The sequence below is a fragment of the Scyliorhinus canicula genome, chromosome 6 (genome assembly GCF_902713615.1).
Source record: "Scyliorhinus canicula chromosome 6, sScyCan1.1, whole genome shotgun sequence".
NCBI classification, from domain to species: Eukaryota; Metazoa; Chordata; class Chondrichthyes; order Carcharhiniformes; family Scyliorhinidae; genus Scyliorhinus; species Scyliorhinus canicula.
The window spans coordinates 66,793,061-66,819,765 of record NC_052151.1 but is presented as its reverse complement, the minus strand read 5'-3'; the positions used below and the strand labels follow the sequence as shown (position 1 = coordinate 66,819,765).

The following is a 26,705-nucleotide window of genomic DNA, read 5'->3' as shown; positions in this document are numbered from 1 at the left end:
GTGTGGCACATACTGAATGGAATAAGCTAAATTGTATTGCATTTTCAAGTTGAAATGATTTCTAATGTGCTTTTACAAATTTTATGAATAAAGTATATTTTTGGAAAAAATACAGGTCTTCTGAGGAACTCTAAGCAACAACTGCTCTTTTCAGAGCATATTTTACATAGTGTAACCATAAAATCTTCTTACTGATTACCACTCTTACCATGAAAACCTTCAAGGAACTTTTAAATTGAAATACTGCTGAGCACAATAGTTGACAAAAGTGGGATGCTAATTGTTTATTCTATTTATACTTCAGATAGAAGGCAGCTGTGGTTAGCACTGCTGCCTTAGTGCGCCGATCCCGGGTTTGATCCTGGCCCTAGTCACTGTCCGTGTGGATTTGCACATTCTCCCTGTGTCTGCATCCCCTCACCCCCATAACACAAAAAGATGTGCAAGATAGGTGATTGGCCATGCCAAATTGCCTCTTAATTGGAAAAAAAAAATTGGGTGCTCTAAATTTAAAAAAAAACACTTCAGATACAACCAAATGTTAAGTCAGAATAGATTTTTTTTACCAGTCTTAATTAACTAGGTTAGTAGCAATAATTCTGTGCAATATCAGTTAAAACTTCCATTATTAACAGTAGTCACTACATTTGCAAGCTTCAATTTTCTGATTGGTTTCTATTCTGTTCAAGCAGAAGGCATTTAACCCTTTAAATTGCTGCAGGCCTTTAATTCCTGCGGCAGGATACTACTCACAAACAAAACAGGTAAGCTCTGAATCAAATGCATTTCTAATACACGCAACTCACCTAAATTATCTTAATCACTTAAGAGCTATGGAAGGGCAAGTCAGCGCACAATATGTTAATGTTTCTAGTTTGGAGATAGGCAAATTCACTTGAGCATTTGTATTAATCTTGCATGAATACAGTAGAGTTCCATGGTATGCACCTAAGTAACTGAAATACGAAAAATTTAGACAATCTCGAACAGCAATGACAATTTTGACCAACTTATTCATCTAATGTAGTACCATCAACTAAATTTTTGACTTTTTAATGCTTAAATAAACTTGAATGCAACATGACACAACTTTCGACACTGCATTGTTAAAACTAGCCAATGGTTAATGATGATGATGCCTTTGTGTATATTGCCCTTCTGAAAATGGTAAATCAAAGTCAGTCAGTCCAGATGGAGTGATATACCATTTTGTTTGCATATTTATGTTTTTCATAAATGGAAAACACAAGTAACATTTACAAAAGTCTTCTAATTATGATTAATTGCAGTCCACAATCTTGAGAACTCTATTATTGATTAAAATTTAGATTTAGAAATAGCAATAATAATTCTTGGCAACACTGCATAGCAGTCACAGCAAATTTCACAATATATTCATCACAAATTTTCAGCATTAGACAAAGTTTACATTAAAATGGTGCTCTCATACAGCTGTAAGGCTTGTTTACATAGGTTATAGGAATGTACTGTAAAAACCTAACCTCCAAACCAAAATATTGCCTTTTGTATGTTGATTAAAGTTTAGGTGTACATAAATCTGTAATGGTAATCATTTTAAAGTTACTTACACAATGCAAGGTTAATCCTTGCTGTGTAAATCCAAGTTTATATAGAAACAGGAACAGGCTATTTAGTTCCATGAACCTGTTCTACCATGTAATTATATCTTTGCAGATCTATACCTCAACCTCATTTACCCACCTTTGAACAGAAAGGCAAACAAAGATGAATAAAAGCCATTTTTTCATTATTAAAATAACAGCCTGTATTACAAAGCATTTCTGAACGTGTGTGTGTGTGTGTGTGATTTTCTTTTGCAGTCAATAGAATAATAAATACAATTTCAACATCTGGAGTATAACAATATGACATTCAGGCAGATCTGTTCATTTATAATTTTTAAGCAGAAAGAACATTTAATTTTTAAAAACTTTTACTTTCTCAGACCTTGGTTGATGATCTGGGCTATCAATAAAATGCCAAACCTATACAAACTGTCAAATAGTTTCAGATTTGATGACACTGTTATACATTAATAGCATTGGAAAGGAAATAATCCCTGTAGTTACCTCAGTGAACAATTAAAAATAAATGCAAATTGTGCAAGGAAAAAATGGAATGTTTGTGAAGTTTTGATGCTCTTGTTACATACCACAACCAGAACAATAGAAATGAATCAGCTTGCTGTATTAGTAATGACAAATAGTTTAATACAAAGGATGTTTGTGCTTGATTATCAAAACAGTGTAAGTATAGCAATGGGTGAAATGTTAAGGCTTTATAGGACCATACCAGTGTACTACAACTAAAACAGCTATTTCCATTTGTTCTATGGTTCTAATTTTTGGCTTCTTTCAATACCAATGGTATTTATTTTTCACAGTGTAGCATTTTTTCAACACAGAATTCTAAAGGTACCGATCTTTTGTTGTTTGTTATCAGTAGTAAGTGTCCAAAAGAAAAAGAGGGGCTGAGACAGAGACAAAACAAAATGTGGAATTGTGTATATCTTCTAATTGATCATATTTACATCTCTACACCTTAATTTTATTTATAACTATACATGAAAAAATCTACAAGTGTACTCAGTAGGTATGCAATCCAGTTCTGAATGCCACATCTGCTTACCGATGCAAAAGGTACAAAAATGAAAAAAGTTTGGTTGTCGTTCCAAAAAAAAGTATTATTCTCAGTGCACACTCAAAATCCCATGGATTCTGAGCTCAGTTGAAGCTGGTTTTAGCAATGGTTTATCATGGTGCAGCCCAGCTGTAGAGCAGTCACATAATTATGTTCTTCAGCATTTCTCGGTTGTAGCCAAAGCCACATTGCTGAATGAGTTGTGTCACTGCACCACAATGAAGTAAAGCTGACTTTCTTTCTGTGGCTCTTCCATCCCCATTTAGACTCATTTTCAGCCCACACTGTTCTCTACCTAGCAATATAACCTTCGGTAAATGCCTTTGAACCCAATGCTTGAAAATGTGGGATTTGAATCTTGTCCCTGGTGTAACTTAAATATCACGTATTTTCCTTTTTTAATCAAAGGTAGTTGGAGGTTTGCTGAGATAATATGCAGAGCACATTTTCAACACTGAAGACAGATCAAAACTCAGAAAGGACAATCACTTGTAATCGTATCAAATTGTTCTCGTCTTTCATCTATTCTCTGGAGAAAAATTTCCCAGTACCTTTAAGGTTTTTTTATCCCACTCAAAGAGCAACTTTTGAAAAAGGAAAGTGTGTGTGAAGAATACATGGCATTATTTGACTGGACCATCTAACTGGATTAGATTATTGGTGTTCAACTTCCTGAGAAGTTCTGCTTTTGTCTTCATTCATTTGGGCTGAATTATCCTCACTGTTATGTTTGAGAAGCAGTCCTCGCCACCTCGCCTTGTTTTTTCGCAGATGACTCATCATTGTTATGGTCAAAGGAGTGTTTTCAGTAAAACGAGACCATTCCATAAACAGAGGCTCAACAATGTAACTCATAAAACCTAAAACAAGGAATAATAAAATGAAATTATAATTTTCTATAATGGAAGGTAGCTATTGAAAAGTTAGATAAATATTTAAAAGTCCTTACAATTTCTTCTAATATATATATATATATAATATACACACAATATAATCAACCATTAACATGCATGCTAATTAGCGACAAAGTTACAATTAAGTTAAACAATAGCAGATCAAATTTCAAGCTGTCACTCACCAACTCATTATTCTCCTGAAATTAGATGAGTCTTACTGCTTCTTTCAACCACTGTCCTACCCCGCAATGCTTAATATCTATACTATGCTCCATCAAGGAAGTAGCTTGTTATAACTGGGTTAGAAGCATACAAAACTACTAATCTGCTCACAGATCTTCTCCAAGTTCTTGAATGTTTGCAGTGAAAATATTATTTTAGGTTTTAATTTCTCCATATTAAGTTCCAATATCTTGTAAACTGGTGAAAGACTCAGAATCCATTTCCCTCTCACTAAATAGGAATGAGACAACATTGTTCAGTCATATATATGTTTCTTAAAAATTCTGTGCTGGATGGCCTTGTAAAAGGTGTTGAGCTAGGAATTTCAGAAAGAACTATGATGCTCCTTTTTGCAGATGTTATTGAATTATCGAGGGGCTCGCTTGAGAATTTACTGCACTCTATTCACCCTCTTGAATAAAGGGGAGGTAGTTGAAGTGAAGTATTGTTTTGCATGATAAAAGGAGTATCAAAGAATATTATTTGGAAAATACAGGAGGTATCAATTCCAATTGTTCATTGATACCAGTACCTGGGTGGCTTGGTATATGTCAATTACAGCCTTGAAACAATCTTTCAGGATTGTTATGAGAAGGAAGCAGAGCAGACTTCAGTCTTCTTTATTTCTCTTCAATCATTGAAAATTTTCAGGAAGTTAAGGCATACAAGTCATAACACCAAATTATTCTCCTTTATGATTTACAAACCCTTACTGGCAAGGTGGAGGACCACGTTTGAGGTAGGTTTATGCCAAAAAGGAGGACCGTTTGAAGTCTGGATTAAGCATTTATTGAGCTGAATAACCCATGTATGTTGCTTTGAACTTTGGTATTTAAACAGCAAGGCGGCTGGCAAGTTGTCCAACGTGGGTTCTTACACCATACTTAAGGCAGATTTCCGTCATTTTAAGTGGTGACAAAACTTAAGATTTAGGATGTTTTTCATTTCTACTCTCCTGCCACCTTGTTTAGTTTTGCTATGGAACTACATTTTACATTTTTGCTCTTGTCACTGCAATAATTTCTTATTCCGAATCATAGAATCCCTACAGTGCATAAGTAGGCCATTTGGTCCATCGAGTCTGTACCAACCTCTGAAAGAGCACTCTACCTAGGTCCACTCCCCTGCCCTTTCCCCATAACCCCACCTAACCTGCACATCTTTGGACGTTTAAGGGGCAATTTAGAATGGCCAATCCGCCTAATCTGCACATTTTTGGACTGTAGGAGGATAGGAGGAAACTGGAGCACTCAGGAAATCCACACAGACACGAGGAGAATGCGCAAACTCCACACAGCTGGAACTGAACCTGGGTGTCCCACGCTGTGAGGCAGCAGTGCTAGCCACTGTGCTGCCCCTATGTCCTTTGCACTCCATGCATTTGTATTGTCTACCAAACTCCTATTCTACTGTCTCAGACTTCTCACTTGCTTGCACAAGTACACCACCTTCATCTGTTTCAAGCTGGGTATCCACTGCTGTAATGATGCTGTCCCCTTTCAAACAGCCACTAGTTACCTCATCTTCCTTTCCTGGGACTTAATCATCTTTGATTTAAGAAATCCCACCATCAACTTCAACACCTGAAACCATCTCTTATAGAAATAGAAAATGCTAGAAAAACTCAGCAGGTCTGACAGCATCTGTGAAGAGAGAAACATAATTGACGTTTCAAGTTCAATGTGACTCTTCTTCCGAACTTATCTTCTAACCTGTCCTTTCTCTTCAAGGTCAAACACAAATAGAAATTTGTCTACAGTATCATTGCAATTTTTTTTTACCTATTTGTATGCTGGGAATGGTGTCTTTTTGTTGATTGCACAGTGGACTAACTTCAAACTGAAACCGTTGCTCAAGGTCACCTGCAAATCAAATAAATAATAGCAGTTTTGAGAGAGACAGTGAATTTGACCAACTCAAAACTTTCAAGAGTGGTCACATTTATGAAGATACAATTGCAGCGACTTGGGAATCTAGAATCACTGTTTTGAAATTATCCTAAGGTACAGTACTTGGTCACTGAGGGAAGGGTCAGTGGGGAAGATGGAGAGAAATTAAGTTTAAAAATCTATTTATTGACAACATTCATCATCCATCTGACACCCCCAACTGACCACCCCACGATTAACAACCTGACGCCCTGAATACCCTCCATCCCCCGAATGACTACCTAAACCCGGAAACAGTTGCAAAAGTTTTCTTGAAACAAAGTTTCTAGGTTATCTTTGCCAATTTGATTTGTCCATTCTATATGAAGATTAAAGCCCTGCATAATTATTACATTGCCTTGGTTACAAGTTACAATAATTTTTTGTTTCATGCTCTAACAGTATAACTCCTGAAAGGGGGCCTATAAATTATGCCCACCTCTTTTTATGAAATTTGTTTTCCATTCCCACTTGACACTTTTGTGTCAAGATCATTTCTCACTACTGTCCTTCTGCCATACATTACTACCAGGGCTGTTCCTTCTCCTTTTTAATTCTGTCTCTTTTCAATACATGTATACCCTGGAATATTTGTTTCCCAAATAGCCTGGGGCAAGAATGAAGCCAGGTACAGAATTTTGTGTCATCAAACTAGATGCCAGTTCCCTGGCTCCAGTTGCCCCCAGGCCATATTCCTGAAGGCAGGATGGAAGCACAGTAGGGCTACCTGGCCACAAGTAGCATGTAGCCATTTGAGTCTGTTAATGGTCACTTAATAGATGGCGGCTAACTGGGATCTTCCAACCAATGTCCAGACCCCTGTCAGAAACAGGACAATACAGATGTCTGGAGGTGATTTCCAGAATGGCACTGGGCAAGCAGCACTCTAGGCAGGCTTAGAGACTCCCCTCCACCCACAACCCTCATCTATACCTGGGTTCAGCAGCATCTACTGGCTGTCGTGTGGAGGGGTCTTGGTTGCAAAGCCTTTTTTAATTTTATGTTTGAGAAGTTGGAGAGAGGGGGCCTCACTTATCTGTAAGGGCGTCCTGCTGCTTTCAAGCTGGAGAGATGTCGGCCCCTCAGCTTCAAGAGCCCATCATCCGTCCTTAATTGGATGGTGAGTCTGCCCTCTGGCTGTTAATTTGGCCAGCTCAGGGATGTACACAGATGGGTGACTGTTTCCCACAATTTTGACCTCAATTTAAGCTTGATGGTGAGGTTCCAAAGTTTGGAGGAAATCCTGTCTCATGTCTTCATAATGGCAATTAGATCTAAACCATTTGCCATTAATTGTGTCGCTAGGTCATCCATCTTGTGACGAATGCTTTGCGCATTCAGATAATGAGGGTTTAATTTCATTTTCTTTTATTACTATTCCATCAGTTCACATGCCAAAAGATTAGTGACTGTAAAATAATTTGCAGTTGTTTACCATGAATTCATAGCCAGTACATAGATGAAACACAAGTGACATTAACAAGACACTTCAAATTTCACCCATCTGGACAAAAGTAAATTCTGATTCTTTTTCAGCAATACACTGAAATATAAGGATAATTTATTTCAATTAAACAAATAATAGAAAACATAAATTTAATTTTCTAAGGCAATTAATTAGGTCCAGTGTTCATTTTTCACGACCTTTTTTTGTGACTTAAATACTTGGATTGGATTGGATTGGATTGGATTTGTTTATTGTCACGTGTACCGAAGTACAGTGAAAAGTATTTTTCTGCAAGCAGCTCAACAGATCATTCAGTACATGGAAGGAAAGGGAATTAAACACAATTCAAGAAAATACATAATAGGGCAACACAAGATATACAATGTAACTACATAAGCATTGGCATCGGATGAAGCATACAGGGAGTAGTGTTAATGAGGTCAGTCAATAAGAGGGTCATTTAGGAGCCTGGTGACAGTGGGGAAGAAGCTGTTTTTGAGTCTGTTTGTGCGTGTTCTCAGACTTCTGTATCTCCTGCCCAATGGAAGAAGTTGGAAAAGTGAGTAAGCCGGGTGGGAGGGATCCTTGATTATGCTGCCCGCTTTCCCCCGGCAGCGGGAGGTGTAGATGGAGTCCATGGATGAGAGGCAGGTTTGTGTGATGGACTGGGCGGTATTCACGACCCTCTGAAGTTCCCTTGCGGTCTTGGGCCGAGCAGTTGCCATAGCAGGCTGTGGCGCAGCCAGATAGGATGCTTTCTATAGTGCATCTGTAAAAGTTGGTAAGGGTTAATGTGGACATGCTGAATTTCCTTAGTTTCCTGAGGAAGTATAGGCGCTGTTGTGCTTTCTTGGTGATAGCGTCGACGTGAGTGGACCAGGACAGATTTTTGGTGATGTGCACCCCTAGGAATTTGAAACTGCTAACCATCTCCACCTCGGCCCCGTTGATGCTGACAGGGGTGTGTACAGTGCTTTGCTTCCTGAAGTCGATGACCAACTCTTTAGTTTTGCTGGCATTGAGGGAGAGATTGTTGTCGTTACACCACTCCACTAGGTTCTCTATCTCCCTCCTGTATTCTGACTCGTCATTATTTGAGATCCGGCCCACTATGGTCGTATCGTCAGCAAACTTGTAGATGGAGTTGGAACCATGTTTTGCCATGCAGTCGTGTGTGCACAGGGAGTAGAGTAGGGGCTAAGTACGCAGCCTTACGGGGCACCGGTATTGAGGACTATTGTGGAGGAGGTGTTGGTGTTCATTCTTACTGACTGGTCTGTTGGTCAGAAAATCAAGGATCCAGTTGCAGAGTGGAGAGCCAAGTCCTAAGTTTTGGAGCTTTGATAAGAGCTTGGCTGGGATTATGGTGTTGAAGGCGGAGCTGTAGTCAATAAATAGGAGTCTGATGTAGGAGTCCTTGTTTTCGAGATGCTTGAGGGATGAGTGTAGGGCCAGGGAAATGGCGTCTGATGTGGACCGGTTGCGATGGTATGCGAATTGAAGTGGGTCATGACGTTCCGGGAGTATGAAGGTGACGCGCTTCATGATCAGCCTCTCGAAGCACTTACCGGGCGGTAGTCATTGAGGCATGTTGCCTGGTTCTTCTTTGGTACCGGTATGATGGTGGTCTTCTTGAAGCAGGTGTGGACCTCGGAGTGGAGTAGGGATAGGTTAAAGATGTCTGTGAATACCTCTGCCAGCTGGTCTACGCAGGCTCTGAGTGCACGACCAGGGATCCCGTCGCCTTCCGTGGGTTCACTTTCAGGAAGGCCGATCTGACTTCGGAAGCTGTGATGGTGGGTATGGGTGAATTATGGGCTGCTGGGGCACTCGACAGCGGATTGTTGGTTTCCTGCTCGAACCGAGCATAGAACACATTGAGTTCATCAGGGGAGGGCGGCGGGTGGCCAGAGATACTGCTCCGCTTCGCTTTGTAGCCCGTTATGTTGTTTAGTCCTTGCCACAACCGCCGAGAGTCTGTAACTAGCTTAGTTTGATATTCTCTCTTGGCATCTCAGATGGCTTTGCGGAGGTCGTACCTGGATTTCTTGTATAGGACAGGGTTGTCTACCTTGAATGCCTCAGATCTGTCCTTCAGTAGGGAGTCAATCTCGCGGTTGAGCCATGGTTTCTGGTTAGTGGTGGTCCTAGGTAGGGTGCTCTTTCAGAGGGGCTGCGCAGTCTTAATGGGCAGAATGGCCTCCACCACTGTAGGAATTCTATGATTCTCTTGTAGTCTCGCTCAGATTCTTTCATAACACAATGGCTGAGATTCAGCAACTTCTTGGTTGAGGGGTGGAGGAAACAAAACTTGAACCTGTGTCCTATCACATACCCTAGATTACGAATTGCTAAGCTTAAATGATGTGCTAGTTCGAGTTTCACTTGGGTTCCATTGTGCAGACAACATGTATAAATATTGAAGAGTGTACAGAGAAATTCAACCAAACAAATTCAAACATTAAAGGAGGTGATGTGCAAGAAAATAATAACAAAGATTTATGAAAAGCAATTAATACAAAATATTGCATGGTATGAAATTTTAAACCCAGAATTTTATTTTAAAGTAGTGTCAGAGGGTTATTTGCTTTAATTCTCTTCCTGCACCTAGTGGTGCAACAGGTAGCCGTTCATCTGTTTCCTTAGTGCATTTTGGAACAGGTCGCTAACCTGCCACCGGAGGATTATAGCTTGAGGGGCACTATGCATCAAGGAAGGCTGACCAGAAGTTACTTTCGCTCTTCCCACCTGCCTTTCGTGTGCTCGAAGAATTTCACAGGTTGATATTCAACCTGTTGGCTGCGTTATAAATGCACTTTCCTTGGTCATCAGGTCTTGGGGTGGGGACTTGAACCTGGAGTTTCCGGCTCAGAGGCAGGGATGCTACTGTAATATCCTGCATGGGACTTACAGGATGGGAATGATTATCTTTGGCCTGGTTCTTGCGGCGTACAAGCTCCCCTGCTAAGGGGTGGGGAACTCCATTCAACTATGTATAAAAGGTCGGCCAATTAGGTACTGACCAAGAAGAGACCCAGTAGGGATCAACCGGGAGCTGTATATAACATAAATGTCAATAAACCAGCATCAGTGGCGACCAGGCAAGTTGAAATCTTTCTCCTTGAAGTTTTCGGAGAAGATGGTATCCTTCTGTGGGGCATGAGGGTTGTTGTTCCGTGGTAAAGGACCTCCATAACAGGCACCCAGGAGTGCCCAAATGAAAATTTTGTGGCAAAGTTATGTCTATTAGCTGGGGTTGTACACGGATTTAGGGATGTTGACTCAACAGTGCTCTATCTGTCAAGAGCAGCAGAAGCTCCCCGCGGCAGCACCCCATCACCCTTGGGAGTGGCCTGGGGCTCCATGGGCTGGTGTATAAACCAGTTTTGCTGGTCCATTTTGCGTTTGATATTTCTCATGCTGGTGAATGTCCACAAGATGGCGACGATCACCTGCAGGGCGACTGTCCAGTGATTGCAAATTTCTTTTTCGATCCATCAAATTCCAGATGTGCTTGTAATACATAACGGGGCCTCTTTCACAAATGTAAAATCTGCCGCTTTGATGAAGGGCAACAGGATTTGACATGTCCGCACTGCCCCATACCATCCGACATCAAATGGCTTGGCAGAGCAGGTCGTGGCAGAGAGGGCACATTTCCTCCAAGACATAGGCTCAAAGATGCCAGGGCTTTGCCCGGTTCGGCATTGACCTTTCCAAACTTTGCACCTGACAAGGCAGTGTTCGTTCAGAACTTCACTGATAGTGCACACTGGCTCCCTGGGATTGTCGTCCTTCAAACGATACCAGTCTCTTACCAAATTTGAGGATAACTGGTGCGACGGCATTTGGATCATATTCACTCGCAGAGGGTGGTCCTTTGTGAGGTTTCTCGGAAGAGTCCTGTCCCGGATCCTACAACTCCATTGCTGAACCAGCCTGCTGTGAAGCCTCCAGTCTATATCGACGCTGACATGTCCGACATTGCATTTTCGGATTCAGACATGGAGACGCAGACATCTAAGGCCTTAGATGCAGATTCAACAGTTCAGCTGCCTCCTGCCGATCGTCCATGGTGCTGCTGCTGCAGACGGCCTTTGGGTATACGCCGCCTGACCAGGTACTTTGCAGCCTTGATGTTTCACCACAGCTGAAGGGGGTCCAACGTTCTCTATTTGCTGCTCTGTCTCCAAGCGTATGGCATGCTTGCCTTCATAGGACAAGGTATCGAGTATAAAAGCTCAAAAATTATGTTCCAATTATATAGAACGTTGGTTAGGCCACATTTGGAATACGTATCCAATTCTGGTTACTGCACTACCAGAAGGACGTGGAGGCTTTGGAGAGAGTACAGAAAAGGTTTACCAGGATGTTGCTGGTATGAAGGGTATTAGCTATGAGGAGAGCTTGAATAAACTGGGATTGTTCTTCCTAGAGAGACGGAGGCTGTGGGGCGATCTGATAGAAGTTTATAAAATTACTAGAACTATAGATAGGGTGAACAGTTTTCCCAGGGTTGAAATGACAATTACAAGGGGGCACAAGTTCAAGGTGACAGGGAGTCAGTGGAGATGTGGGGGGGGGGGGGGGGGGGGGAGGTTTTTTTACACAGGGTGGTGATGGCCTGGAATGCACTGCCAAGTCAGGTGGTTGAGGCGGATACATTAGCGACCTTTTAAGACTTATCTGGATAGACACATAAACATACGGGGTATAGAAGGATACAGACGGTTGGGCTAGATAGGACACATGATCGGGATGAAGGGCCTGTTCCTGTGCTGTATTCTTTGTTCTCCTCCTCATTGGCTGTCGAGAGTGTCTTCGGACGTTGCAGGGTAGGAATGTAATATCCCATACAGGATCTATGGGGTGGAAATGATTATCTTCCCCATAGTTCTTATGGAGTACGAGCTTCCCCGCTGATGGGCGGGTGGACTCCATTCAACTTTGAATAAAAGGTCGGCAAGTAAGGCACCAACCAAGAAGTGACCTGGTAGGGATCTACCAGCTGTTGTATAGCGTAATTGAAAATAAACCAAAGTTTTTAATTCTTACTCAATGTGGACTCCCCGTGCCCTTATTAAAGCTACCTACTGCGCCACAAGACCTAGGTCAGAAGATATGGAGTACAAAAAAAATCTATACTCAGATGAGAAATGATTGGAATAATGCAAAAGGGGTGGCACAGTGGTTAGCACTGTTGTCTACGGCACTGAGGACCCCGGTTCGAATCCCGGCCCTGGGTCACTGTCCATGTGGAGTTTGCTCATTCTCCTCATGTTTGCGTGGGTTTCACCCCCACAACCCAAAGATGTGCAGGTTAGGTGGATTGGCCACACTAAATTGCCCCTTAATTGGAAAAAATGATAATTGGGTACTTTAAATTAAAAAAAAAGAATAATGCAAAAGACCCAGAAGGAGGGACAATGAGCTATATGTTCAAGTCCCCCTGAAGATGGGAATGCGGGAGATCCCAAAAATAAGGGGACCAGGACCCAAGTCAATTTAAAGGCCCAATGAGCAGTGCCAAGGTTGGGGAAGGGGAAATGTTGTGTTGGCATCCCCCCTTCCTTCCAATTCAGCCCAAATAAGATAACTTAAATGCTTGTTCAGAATTTTAAGGTGTTGTACTTCTGATTTTGAAAGAGCCGGACACTTTACCTGTGTCTCAGAAGCTGAGCAGCTTAAGGCAGATGGGCACAGAGTGGGCAGTCTAGATAGGAAATAAGAGCAGGCCATTCAGGGCTTTAAGCCTGATCCGCTATTCAATAAGATGATGGCAAATCTGATTGTGACCAGAACTCCACTCTCATGCCTCTCTGTATAACCCATCACTCTTTTGTCGATTAAAAATCTGTCTTACTCAGACTTGAATATATTCAATGACCTCCACGATCGCTGAGGAAGAGAATTCCAAAGACAGCCCTCTGAGAGAAGAAATTCCTCCTCAGCCCCATCTTAAATGAAAGAGCCCTTATTTTTTAATTGTGTCCCCTAGTATTAGATTCCCATGCAAGGGGAAACATCCAGCATCAATTCTGTCAAGCCCCCTCAGATTCTTATAAGTTTCAATAAGGTCACCTCTTATTCTTCTAAACTCCTAATAGTTACAGACCCAACTTGTTCAATCTTTCCTCATGAGATAAACGCTGCATCCCAGGAATCAGCCTGGTGAACCTTCTCTGAACTGCTTCCAAAGCTTATGTGTCCCTCCTTAAGAAAGGTGACCAGAACTGCACACTGAATCCTAGGTGTTGTCTCACCAATGCCCTTAAATTCAAAGCAACTCTTCTCTGCTTTTATCCTCCACCTGCCCTTCTATTAAAGGCCAACGTTCCATTTGCCTCCTAATTGCTTGCTGTCCCTGCATGCCAACATTTTGTGATTCATGTGAAAGTCCACCCAAATCCCTTTGTACTGCACCATTCTGCAATCTCACTCCTTTTAAATAATATTCTGCTTTCCTGTACTTCCTGGAAATTGGACAACTACACATTTTCCCACATTGTACTCCATCTGCCAAAGTTTTGCCCACTCACTTAACCTATCTGAATCCCTTTGCAGACACTCTGTAACCTCCTCACAACTTTCTTTCCTGCTTATCTGTATAGCCAAGAAATTGGGCTACAATACAGTCAGCCCCTTCACCCAAGTCATTGACATAGATTGTAAATAGTTGAAGCTTCAGCACCAATCCCTGTGCAACTCCACTAGGTACAGTTTCCTGAAAATGACCCATTTATTCCGACTCTGGATGGAATTTTACAGCCCCTCTTGCCAGCATGATTTTCTGGTCCCATCGAATTCAATGAACATTTGAACAGCTCATCACATTTTACTGCCGTGTCTTTGCCATGATCTGTAAAATTCCACCCTCTGTTTCCTGTTAGCCAGGAAGTTAGCCAGTCTCTGTGTTAAAATATCACCTCATTAAATTTACAAGCTACTCTCCAGCCTGTCCTTGAATGTTGCCAAAACTAAATTCATATCAATCCACACCTGGTCAGCCAAATATTCCACCTCCTAAATATGTTGAAGGAGAGATTCTTGAATATGTTGAGCACTTCCCAGAGAATTGGCAGCCAACTCTCTCAAAAGGCCACCATGGATGATGAGATCCAACAATGAATCAACTGGGCCAGCACAGCTTTCTACATAGTACGGCAGGGAATGTTTGACAACAAAGACCTCCACATGTCAACAATGGTCCTATTATTACCACACTCCTATGCTGCAGCGAAACCTGGACTGTGTATCAGTAACATAAGAGCACTGTAGAAATTAAATGACACCACCGTATCCTCAGATCCAATGGGCGGACCATCGAGTAAATACCATTATCGTTCTTAAAACCAGCTGAAAAATAAACCTGTGTCCGGATAGCTGAAAACCTCCTTCCCAACAAGATCCTTTCATGCACCTTTACCCATTTTATTTCTATCACTTTATTTTCATTTCACCCATCAATCGTTGTTCCCTCATCATTGTCTCCCCTCTCCCACCCCTCTAAGACCATCTGTTCCCGATTCCAAATTGTCATTGACTCACTGTTTACCTCTGTTCTGCCATTAACACATTCTGATCTCTTTATGTGCCACTGTCAGCGCCGTTCTTAGTCATTGCCGCCACCATTTACATTCCCTTCGTTTGCTCAACTCTCAAATGGCCAATGTTCAGGGGAGGACAGAAAAATGCTTCAAAGACACTTTGAAGCTTTCCTTGAAGTGCTGGAGCTTTGATATTAACAACTGGCAGGAGCTTGTTACCAGTCTTTCTAAATGGTGACAACTTATCCATCAAGATGCATCATGTTTTGAGTTACAACGTTTTAATGAGGACAGTGAGGTCCTAGAAGGAGCCAACTCAGCAGGGAAGGATCATCTGGTAAGAGAGGAGGAGGAATTGGAGGCACAGAGAGGTACCCCTGCTGCATGATGAGGTGGCCTCCTCCTGCCTCCCTCCAGAAAGTGGACCTCCCCCCCTCTCTTGCCTCCAGCATTATATCCAGGTTAGCATTGATGAAGTGAAGGGTGTAGGCTCTGTCTCCCCATGACCTTTCCCTTCCATCTGTTGAAGTGGAAGGCTTTAGCACATACTGCAGATCTCTCTGACAGGACAACCAGTAGCCTCAGCGATGGCCTCAGTAGGATGTCTAAATGAGTCTCACACATCATCTGACCCACCTCCATTACTACCTTCACTGACAGTAAGTAGGCAGAAAATGCGTCCAAAACAATTAAGGGCTCACTCCAATGAAAATTCGGACTTCAGTTACGTTTCTAGACAAATAGCAGACCTAGCTGTGGTGAAAATTTAGCCCAATAATATTCAAAGTGCAGTTGGATGCTAGGCATTCTTAATTAAGAGTACTAGAGAAATGTGTGAGTTTTGATGGGCCAAATGGTAATTTCCTGTCCCTATGCTCTATATGGCAAAATACAGCTTGGTATACCTGGACGCATTTTCTTGGCTGGGAACTCTAGTTTTATTAGTGCCATTTTTGAAGTAATTTGGCCAGCAGCCGGAGAGTTACATCAAATCTGAGACCAATTTTTGCAATGTTTTTTTCACCTTGAAATTCGAAATAGGACTCTGAGAAAGTAATGTGTCAACGGTTGATCGTGTTATATTTGATATGGTAAACTATGAAAGGGATATAAGCAAAATCAACTTTCATGCACTCGAATTGCTGATATTATTCTTTATTTCTGAAGGATCTTGAAGATACCTTTAGAGATAGTCATGGTCATGGGGCTGAATTCTCCGTAGCCCGACATCGAAATCGACGATCGGGCGGAGAATGGATTCCAATGCCAGATTCGAGGCCAGCGCCGGTTTGTCGCTGGTCCGCCATGCTCCGTCCCCTCCTAACCAGTATCACATGAAGCGCGCCACGCGCCGTTTCAACACCGTTGGCACGTCATCGACCAGCTCACCCACAATGCTCTACCCCGATGGGCCGGGTTCCCGACGGCGCAGGCCATGTCTGGTCTCAGCGGTCGGGAATCCAGCGGGCCGGCTGCGGGCAGTGTTCAGCGCCGCCACACTCGTACGGGATCCATGTCGCTGGCTACGGGGGGGGGGTGGGGGCTTCTGTAGGGCTGGGGGGACTGGTGGGGGGTGGCCAGGTGGTGGGCTGTGGGGTCACGGTTGGCGGGTTAGGGTTCAAGCACGACTGGCGCATGTTTTACAGCGTGACCGGTGCAGGTCGTCAGCCCTGCGCATGCGCAGTCCGGGACCCGGCCATTCTCTGTCTATTTTCGGCCCGATCCCCGGGAGTTTCACGTGGCACCGGTGCTAGGCCTTCCCGACGATTTTCCTGTCATGAACCACCCACGTATGTTCCGTTGCCACCGGCACTTAGCCGCTGAAACGGAGAATTCCGCCCACGAGATTTAGAACTTCCCAGTTGAATAAATCCAGGATATTGCCAACAATGCTGAAAAAGAAAGCATCTTTTTCCCCATTTGAACAATTTTTCAGTGAGGATTTCAAAATTTTGAATTTGTTCTTGTTTCCTCTAGAAAAATTAAAGTGACTGATCCATCCATTTTACCAGAAGGAAGTGATCACTTCCTCTCTGTCTTTAAGTGCTTTTTTAAAAACACCTCATTAATTGGAATTTTAAAAATCACACCGTCTTGGGTCACGTCTAACGACATGGGGTGTCTATGCTTTAGGCAAGGGTCATTTTACTTGGAATTGGTTGAAGTCGAGCAGAGTTCAGGGTGGTTCCACAAACCTTGTCTGTAGAATTCCTCACAGACTTTCTCACTCCATTGCTTGCTCATGTTCCAAACCCGACAAGGATTACAAATGTCTGCACACTTCAGTGCTATCTGAAAAGAGTCAGAAACAAAGGGAAGTTCCCCAATGAAATAGCAATTATGTTTTTTTTTAAAGCAAGCAAGTTAAATAGTTGATAGGCTTATAATCTGCAGGTTACCTGATTCCACAGAAATACATAACTAGTTACAAACCAATTTAAACTCATGAAATAAATTAAGCAAATTAGTGACTGTTTATGAAAAAATCACAAATCATATCTGATGCGAATATATCACCACGCACCCCTGTATTGTGAAACTTCCATGGTATGTCATTCTTGACTGTTGCATAATTTTTCTTGGGCCTTTGTAGCAACATGCAGTAGCTCTGCAAAACCATGTAAAACATAGTAAATACTATTTCAGATAGCAAGACCGTGGTGGGCATCATCCTCTCTATTTCAGGTCATCTGTTTACACTGAAAAGGGATTGCTGTCTTCTCTGCTCTCCGAGAGATAAGTCATAGATGTGGGGCCGGATTCTCCAAAAATGGGGCTATGTCCCCACCCCAGCGTAAAAATGCTGCCATTTCACTCCTGACTTTCCTCAGAAAAATCTACAGCTATTCTCCTACCTTGAAAGGGCTGGCACGGCCCCGAGTGCTTCGCGCAGCTTCAGCTGCAGAAACGGGCCCCCGCACTTCCGGTCGCGAGTCCGCGCATGCTAACAGCAGCGGGGGCGCCGTACATGATGGCGGACTCGGACCGCCATTTATAATGTAGGCCCCCTCCCCCCCGAGATTGCACGCGCCTGCAGATCCAAGCCGCCCGATCGCTGCCCTGGCCGCCCATGAGGGGACCGGAAAATCGCGAGAGCGGCGCAGCTACGATTTCTGCGGACACGGGGATTCTCCGCCTCCCCGCGCCAAATGCTTGGGGGCTGCGGAGAATCCAGCCCCAGATCTTCCTTATTTACAAATTCTCCAAGTGATAGCTAATACTCTGTGGAGTCTGTAGAAAGGAACAAGGAAAACTGAATTGCAATCTATCTTCGAGAATTGAAGGGGATGGTTTTTGCAATGAGGTGGGAAACCCTATTGGACGATTCCCTATATTGAAATGAAAATCGCTTATTTGTCACGAGTAGACTTCAATGAAGTTACTGTGAAAAGCCCCTAGTCGCCACATTCCGGCGCCTGTCCGGGGAGGCTGGTATGGGAATCGAACCGTGCTGGTCTGCTTTAAAAGCCAGCGATTTAGCCCAGTGAGCTAAACCAGCCCCTATTGATATCACTTAAGTGGAGGCAGTCTATTCTGGATACCTGAAATAGATGCTTGCAGAGCTATACGGAGAAGCATTTAATTAATTATAATTCAAAAACAAAAGCCAATGTATTATGATGAGACCACAGAAGTATTAAATGGCAAGTGCAACGAACAATGATAGTTACCCACAGGAAAGTTAGGCAGCAAGCATTCTGGAAAGATAAATGGTTAATGTTCACAGGCTGAAAAAAATGCTACTATATAAAAAAATACATTCTCCTATTACCGGATTCTCTAGCTTGAACATGAGCTGATGTAAAACTACAACTTATCAGACTGCTATGCTGCTCAAAGATTTATGAAACTAATACCTGGAATGGGAGGGTTAAGTTATGAGGTAAGCTTGGACAAGCTAGACTTGTATCTGCTGGAATTTAGAAACGTAAAATGCAACTTGATTGAAGCATGTAAGATCCTGAGGGGTCATTATTTACAAATAACGGGCTCGAGGGGCTGAGTGGCCTAGTCTTGCTCCTAATTTGCATGTTTTTGTCCTAGCATGGGTAAGGTTGACAACTTGAAGCTTTTGCGATGGCTGCTGAACCCATTGAGACTCTCCCTCAAAGCAGGGGTGCATCTCAGTCTCGATGTCTTAACATCTGTTGCTCTCCAGCTCCTTCTCCACCTTCAATGAAAGTAAGCCATGCCACTTAACCATAAGTGCAATACCGTGAGCATTATATTTTCAACAGGTATTGATTTGTTGGTTAAGTTAAATCTAATAATATGGTTATATTTGGCCTTGTACCTGTCTCACACCCTGTGCAACTTCAAAACTCTATCAATGTCAAAAAGCCTGCATGCTACAGACAGAGCTCAGTGATCTCATAACTTAAAAAAAAAATTAGAGTACCTAATTATTTTTTCCAATTAGGGGGCAATTTAGCGTGGCCAATCCACCTACCCTGCACATCTTTGGGTTCTGGGGGTGAAACTCACGCAGATACGGGGAGAATATGCAAACTTCACACAGACAGTGACCCGGGTCCTCAGCACCATAGGCAAGTGATCTCATAACTAATGGATCAGATCAAAGTTTTGCAGTCCTGCCACATCCAATCATGAATGGTTATGGCAATTAAACAATTTACAAGAGGAGGAAGATGCTCCTGGAATGGGAGGGTTGTCTTCTGAGGCAATGTTGGGCAAGTTAGACTTGCCCTTGACAAGGTGGTGGTGAGCCACTTCCTGAACCACTGCAGTACATGTGGACTGCGATCTAACCAAATGAGAACTATGTCCCACAATGAGCAAGTTTAGCTGCGTGTTTCCTGGTGTTGCGAGCGCTGAGAAACACAACGCTATCTAACGTGACTCCGGTTAGATACGGAGCCTCAGTTGGGAAGGTGTGGTCGAGGCCACACTTAGTCCCATTTCCTACACTGAGGAGCCCCGCTTGCCGAAACTCCTCAGTGCAGGGAAAGATTGGATGGTGTCCCGATCTCTCGAGCCCTGATGTGACCCCCGAACCACCCCCAAACCCAACTCACAGTAAGAGTTTCCTGGGACCGCCCGCACATGCAAAGGGCACCCCCGACCTGATCATCGCCGTGCATAAAATGCTATCTTGGCACCTTGGCAGTGTCAGGCTGGCACCCAAGTGGTACTGCCAGGCTGGCAGTGCCAGGGTGCCAGGCTAGCAGTGCCACGATGACCAGCTGGCACCAGCAGTGCCAGGGTACCACCCTGCCTAGAGAGCATGCACCTGGGAGCCTCCAATCCTCTGGTGCTGTTCTGTCTGGTCCCCGTTTGTGGAGACCAGTACTGAACAGCCCCCGCCCGAGGTCTCTAAGGCGAAGGTTACCTCAGGGAACTGCTTATTAGAATGAGACTAGCTGTCTCGCTCTAATATGCAGATTTGCCAAAAAAGTGATCCTGTCCAGAATGGGCGGGGTTCACATCACATCGTCTCATGAGATCGTGTTAGATCTTGCGAGGTGTGGCAGCCGGGTAGATCCCTGGAGCGGGGCCTCCCATTATTTATCGGCCATGTTGTGCCACGGTGCACTGCTTTTCGGGTGCAGCGTGACCAGTAGATCGTGCTCATGGTGTAGGCGTACCCACAATGCTATTAGAGAGGGATTTCCAGGATTTTGTCCCAATAATAGTGAAGGTAAGGTATATAGTACAAGTCTGTACAGTGTGTGGCTTGGAGGGGAACTTGCAGGTTCCCATGCATCTGCTGCCCTTGTCCTTCTGGGTTGTAAAGGTTTTGGGTTTGGAATGTGCTGTTGAAGGCGGTTTGGTGCACATTGCTGCCATTGGTGGTGGGATTGAGTGTTTACTTTGGTGAATGGGATACTAATGAAGAGGGTTGCTTTGTCCAGGATGGTGCTGTGCCTCTTGAATGTTCCTGGATCTGTACTCATCTAGGCAAGTGGAGAATATTAATCACCCACCTGACTTGTGCCTTGTAGATAGTGGACGGACTTTGGGCACAGTAAGAAGTCTTACAACACCAGGTTAAAGTCCAACAGGTTTGTTTCAAACACGAGCTTTCGGAGCACGGCTCCTTCTTCAGGTGAAGGAGCCGTGCTCCGAAAGCTCGTGTTTGAAACAAACCTGTTGGACTTTAACCTGGTGTTGTAAGACTTCTTACTGTGCTCACCCCAGTCCAACGCCGGCATCTCCACATCAGGACTTTGGGCAGTCAGGGGATGAGTTACTCACCATAGAATTCCCAGCCTCTGACCTGCTCTTGTAGCCACAGTATTTATATGGCTAGGCCAGTTCAGTTTCTCATTAACCGTGAGTCCCAGGATGCTGATAGTGGGGGATTCAGCGGTGGTAATGTCATTGAATTTCAAGGAAAGATGATTAGATTGTCTTGTTGGAGATAGTAATTACCTGGCACTAGTGTGGTGAAAATTTTACTTATCAATCCAAGGCTGAAAGTTTTTTATATAGCTGCATATGAAATAGGCTTGCACTGCTTCAATAATTGAGAAGTCGTGAATGGTGCTGAACATTGTGCAGTCCTCAGTGATCACCCCACTTCTGACCTTATGATGGAAGAAAGGTCATTGATGAAGCAGCTGAGGATGGTTGGACATAGGACACTATCTTGAGGAATCCCGGAACTGAGATAACTGACCACTTATTGACTTACATCAATGTCAGATTGCTACTCCTAACACAATGCAGGGTGGCGACCCATATTTGACCATGACCAACAATACAGAATCCTGCCCCATATGCAATACAAGACTAAGAGAGCGCAAGAATGAGGTTGACAACTAAAATAGTTTATTACACCAGACACAATCGCAAAAGAACTGCTTTGACTGTTAATGCTACCAAAAGCAACTGTTCTGCTTGGCAACCATTCAAAACTGAACTAGGATTTTACGGATAGTCTGCTTTATTTTCCTCCCATTAACCCACCTGAAGTATGAAATGTTTATGATCTGCATCCTCCAATGATAAATCTCTGTTGTCTGAATGAGTTTTCATTCTTGCAAGAAACTCATTTTGTCGACTAATATCTGTGGCCAGAATGAGAGACCCCAACTGTTGTTCAACGTCTTGTCTGCAATAAAAGTAATTTACATTATTTCCTCGACATTATTGCTTTCATTGAATATAGCAAAACAAATAAGTGCATGAATCAAGGTGGCCGTGCACCTTGGGCTTCAGAATGGATGAAATGCAGGTTCACATCTGCACCCTCAACTTGTCAAAGGCTTCATCTCAGCCATTGAGCAATGAGGAGATGCCTTGCAGAGGGTAATGTTTCTCTATACAGAACATGAATTGGAGAAAATATTTCTGTGACTCACTTCCTACCAACTACACTTATTTGTTGTACATATATGACCGCATTTGAGATGAAATTATCTTTCCAAATCGAAATGATCTGAACAATACACATGTATACTGACAACAAAATGAATAACAAATTGATAATTTTCTGTGTCCATACTGATGGTGCTCATGGTGTGCTGATGGTGTAATGGAGCCATAGAATATCCCACCATGTTCCAATACAATGCACTGAGAACTAAAATAAAAATCAATGCTAATATTCATTGTCGTTTCCACGTCACAGTTTCCATCATGTATTGGAGAAGTAATTGAAAATTTGGTTCACTTCCCAGATCACGCTCGATTCACAATTGAGTGCTGCTCTTAATCATTACCTTTTATTAAATATCAAGAATACACTATTGTTTCTTTACTAGAGTGTATTGAATTGCTGTAAATAAATTTTACTCACATAATTTCCACTGGCAGATGAGCCAGCAGACCTGATTCTCGGAGCATCCCAACTGTAGATCTCCAGTGGTGATTCTCCAGTACAGAGATATTCTTAAAAGGGAGGGAAATAAAAGAAATGAAAAATATTATTTATTTCCACGGTGGCCTAAGTGAGTAATCCGCCCTAATACCAAATTATTGAAACCAGAAGACACCTCGTAAGAACTTGGGTTGTGCTGAGTTCGGGGATCTCCATATTCACATTTCTTAATCATAGAATCCCTACAGTGCAGAAGATTGGCCATTCAGCCCATCTTGTCTGCACCGGTCCTCTGAAAGAGCACCCTTCCTCGGCCCACCCTATCCCCGTAACCCCACCCAACCCACACATCTTTAGACACTAAGGGGCAATTTTTTAACATGGCCAATCCACTTAACCTGCACCCCTTCGGATTGTGGGAGGAAGCCGGATCACCCAGAGGGAACACATGCAGACACGGAGGAACATACAGACACACACAGACAGTCACCCAAGGCTGGAATTGAACCCGGGTCCCTGGTACTGTGACGCAGCAGTGTCATCGTGTTGCCATGTAAAAGTAGGATTGATGCATTTGGCCTCAGTTAAGAAGGGAATAGGGAACATAAATAGTGCCGGCTCCCACATTAATTGCTTCTCTAGTTTGGAAAATAGTTTCCTCACTTCAGCACTCAAATAGTGGTCCAGCTGAAATCGGGAACACACACCATGAAGAGTTGTGCAAAGAGAGCAGACCAAGGCTGCAATCTCCCACTCAGGAGTCTAAGTTCAGTGACGGGAGCAGAAGTGGGGCTTATTTCCGTTGGCCACCAGCTTGTGCTGTTCAGCTCGTTACATACTCATCGATGAGAAGCATGGTCAATCACACGGCAGGAGCAGACAGGAAGTTGCCAGCCATGCCGTTAACTCATGGGGTTGAAGATCTAGGCACCACTTATCCTGCTTGATATCACTTACTGGGGAGGAATCAGGAGCTTCAATATTCCTAAACTGTCATGCACCCATAGGGCTGACAAACAGTCCTCCTGTCTTTCAGCAGGACAAGAATTTGTGCAACAGGTGGGAGCCAGTCAAGATATTTTAATCCTGATTCCATTTGAGGAGGTGGCCAATGAACGAACCAGGCGTGAGTGCAGTTGGGGAAACCAGGACCATGCGTGTCCAGCAGGTGAAATAGGACTCCCCCAGCACGTCAATGAGGATGCCTCCAGCCTGCCGTTGTCAGATGCACCTACAGAGTAACACACTGCTTTAATTCGGCAACCACTAGGCAAATCCTTTTTGTCTCCATTGCATGTACAGTACCAGCAAGAAAAGGGGGAAGCCCATAAGGGAGACCAGCCACTGAACAAGCAACACCCCCAACTCTGAGGATGAGGCCTCAGAGGATACGCCCTCACGGTGATCACCAGCACCGATATATTCAGCTTGGTGGGTGGACGTTCCAGATAGGCTCGGGGTCACAATCTGGTGAGCACATTACTGATACAGGCCCACAGCTGACAGAGGCAGTGAAAGCCGAGGTCTCTGACACTCAGAGAACTGGAGACAAAGCCTCTGCTCAGCATGATACAGAGGACGTGACTCTGGACTTGGCCATTAGAGATGTGATGGTAATACAGGGACAGGCAGCGGAACATCAGGCAGAGATGCCAGAGGCTATGCACAGACTGGACTGAAGACTGGTGGAGTCTATTCACATTCTTTCTGCAGTCATGGTTCCGGTATGCGAGTGCTCAGATGCCTCTATGGGTAGGGCGACAGCCCCCTTGCAGACCCAGGTTCAACGGAAGCACAGTGCTATGTGCTCAGACCTACACTCCATCGCTCTAGTCATGGGTGCAGTGGCCAAGTGAGAGGGAATCAAGGCACCTTGACCTCCCTCCTTGACTGCCCCCTTCTCCTCATGGAGTTAGGGAGGAACCATTGCGCACACTCAGGGAGTAGGACTGCCAGCAAGGCACCACAGGGGCTTCATCCCAGCACACTCCGACGCTGCCCTGCCACTCCACTCTGCTTTAGCCACTGACCCCAGCACGTCAGGCTGAGGAGGGTGCACTTGCATCTGTGCAGGATACCCTTACCAGACTTGGGCTCTCTAGGCCTCAGGCCACCAGAGGATGCCCGTCTAAAGTCTTTGCTTTCTACAGAGCACAACAGCTGTGGATGTCCGGGCTACACCTAGATGTAGAAACATAATGACAAAGAAAGTTTGACGGTTAGTTTGAAGGTTAGTTAATTGCACTGTGTTCCGGCTTGTTCTATTCTCATTATGCTGCTAGCAGTTCGTTCCCAATGTTCTGGGTCCAATGATTTATTGTCTCACATCATCAGTAGTGTCATCATTAAGTAATTGGACATGAGAATGACTCAGCCTTGGCCATCATTCATCAATGCGCGGTCGAGGCATGCATCAAGCAACCCAGCAGCTATTACTCAGCCGGCTTTGAGCCCTCTTTCGAGTGCTGTTTGTGCAGCGTTTGCAGTCACGTTACTACATGTCCTGCTGCTGTCCTGATGTTAGATAAGAGGATGCAAAGAGGCCTCAAGGGAAGTTAGATAGCGTAAGTGAGTGGCCAAGAACATGGCAGGTGTTTGAGGGTCAGACTCTCCATTGCAGTCCGTGGAATAGAAAACAGGAGTCTTTCCCAGATGGTGAGAGAATATGAAGTGTGGACGGCCAAATGGACCTGGTTGTCCTTATTCATAAGTGACTGTGAGCCAGCATGCAGGTGCAGCCGGCAAGGAAGGAGATAACTTAAATTGCCCTTCATTGCAAGAGAGATAGAGTGGAGGGAATAAACCTGCTGCCGTATGGGCTTCCCCATAGAGGGAACACAACTGAGCATGGTTCTGATCTAGTTGCCTCATGATCATTAGGGTGTCCCTTTAGTCCGGTAATTGTGTTCACATCCCACCAGCTGAGGGAGGCAGTGGAGTAGTGGTATTGTCACAGAGACCAGGAGTAATGCTCTGGGGACCCAGGTTCAAAAAGATCCTGTCACTACAGACGGTGAGATATGAATTCAATAAAAATCTGGAGTTAAAAGTCTAATGACGACCATGAAAACATTGTTGATTGCCATGAAAACCCATCTGGTTCACTAATGCCCTTTAGGGAAGGAAATCTGTCATCCTTAATTGGTCTGGTACAGGTGGCTCTAGATCCACAGCAATGTGCTTGACTCTGAACTGCCTCCTCATGGACAATAAATGCTGGCAAAGCTGCGACGCCCACATCCCATAAAAGAATAAAACAAAAGCTTCTTCCCTACACTCTCACTCACTAACTTCCCACCTAATATAACCATTCCTCTCCCCTCTGACATCCTTGAACCTCCTCCCCATTAGCTTTGAATCTATAGCTATCACCCTCCACATGCCTTATCTCCCTCTGAGCCTACATCCGCTACCTTCCCTTGCCCAATCTGACCGTTGCCATTATCTAAGCTACCTGTTCCAGCTGTTTCTGTGACCACACCCCTGCCACCATCCCCACCATCTGTGAAACCTTCAGCCATCCGGCTATCATCCTGGATCTGCCCAGAGACCCCCTCCCCCAACCAACCACAGGGCCTCAGACCTAACAAGCAACAACCTTCCCTCCATCCCACATTTCTTCACCCTTGCATTCCCTCGCTGCCTTATCCTTCCCTGGACTGTCTATGTTTTGCCCTCAGACAACCTCCATCCATGTGCCAGATGGTCTGTCTTCCTTGTCTGGGCATCCTCACATCCTTCCCCACTGCTCCTCTCTCCCCTGCCCAGTGCAGCTTTTGTGGCAGAAGATTTAAATCAAGAGGCTGATATACGTGAGCAGTCCGCAAGAAGCCAAAGCAAAGGCTACTCAAAAGTCATCGAAGACTCAGCCTTGCCAGGTGCAACCCATTTTGATACAGTCAGAAATGTAAATGTTCTCTTTTCTAACTGATGGATATCCTGGGCGGGATTCTCCGACCCCCCCGTCAGGTCGGAGAATCGCCGGGGGTTGGCGTGAATTCCGCCCCCGCTGTCCTCCAAATTCTCCCGTCCCCCCCGAAAATTGCCCCGGCGTGAGTCGCGCCGCCCGCCTCGGAGAATGGCGGGGATCGGCACGAATCAATGGGCCCCGGGGTTCCATGAATTCTCAGCCCGTGATGGACAGAAGTCCTGCCTGTTCTTAGCCAGTCGCGCCGGCGTAAATTAGAGTAGGTCTCTCACCGGTAGGACCTGGTGGCGCGG

At 44.2% G+C, this 26,705-nt stretch overlaps 1 protein-coding gene across 1 annotated transcript in view; it reads right to left on the bottom strand.

Moving 5' to 3' along the window:
- Window positions 1-1,192: 1,192 nt before the first annotated feature.
- LOC119967204 (cAMP-specific 3',5'-cyclic phosphodiesterase 7B-like) overlaps window positions 1,193-26,705 on the bottom strand; it is a 211,383-nt gene continuing 185,870 nt past the window's right edge. The window contains exons 9-13 of the mRNA XM_038799417.1: window positions 22,464-22,555; window positions 21,632-21,776; window positions 16,897-16,993; window positions 5,561-5,641; window positions 1,193-3,521 (exon numbers count right to left, since the gene is read on the bottom strand). Coding sequence (XP_038655345.1) covers window positions 3,316-3,521; window positions 5,561-5,641; window positions 16,897-16,993; window positions 21,632-21,776; window positions 22,464-22,555 — 621 coding nt within the window. The 3' untranslated portion in view covers window positions 1,193-3,315. The remainder of the gene's footprint in view (window positions 3,522-5,560; window positions 5,642-16,896; window positions 16,994-21,631; window positions 21,777-22,463; window positions 22,556-26,705) is intronic.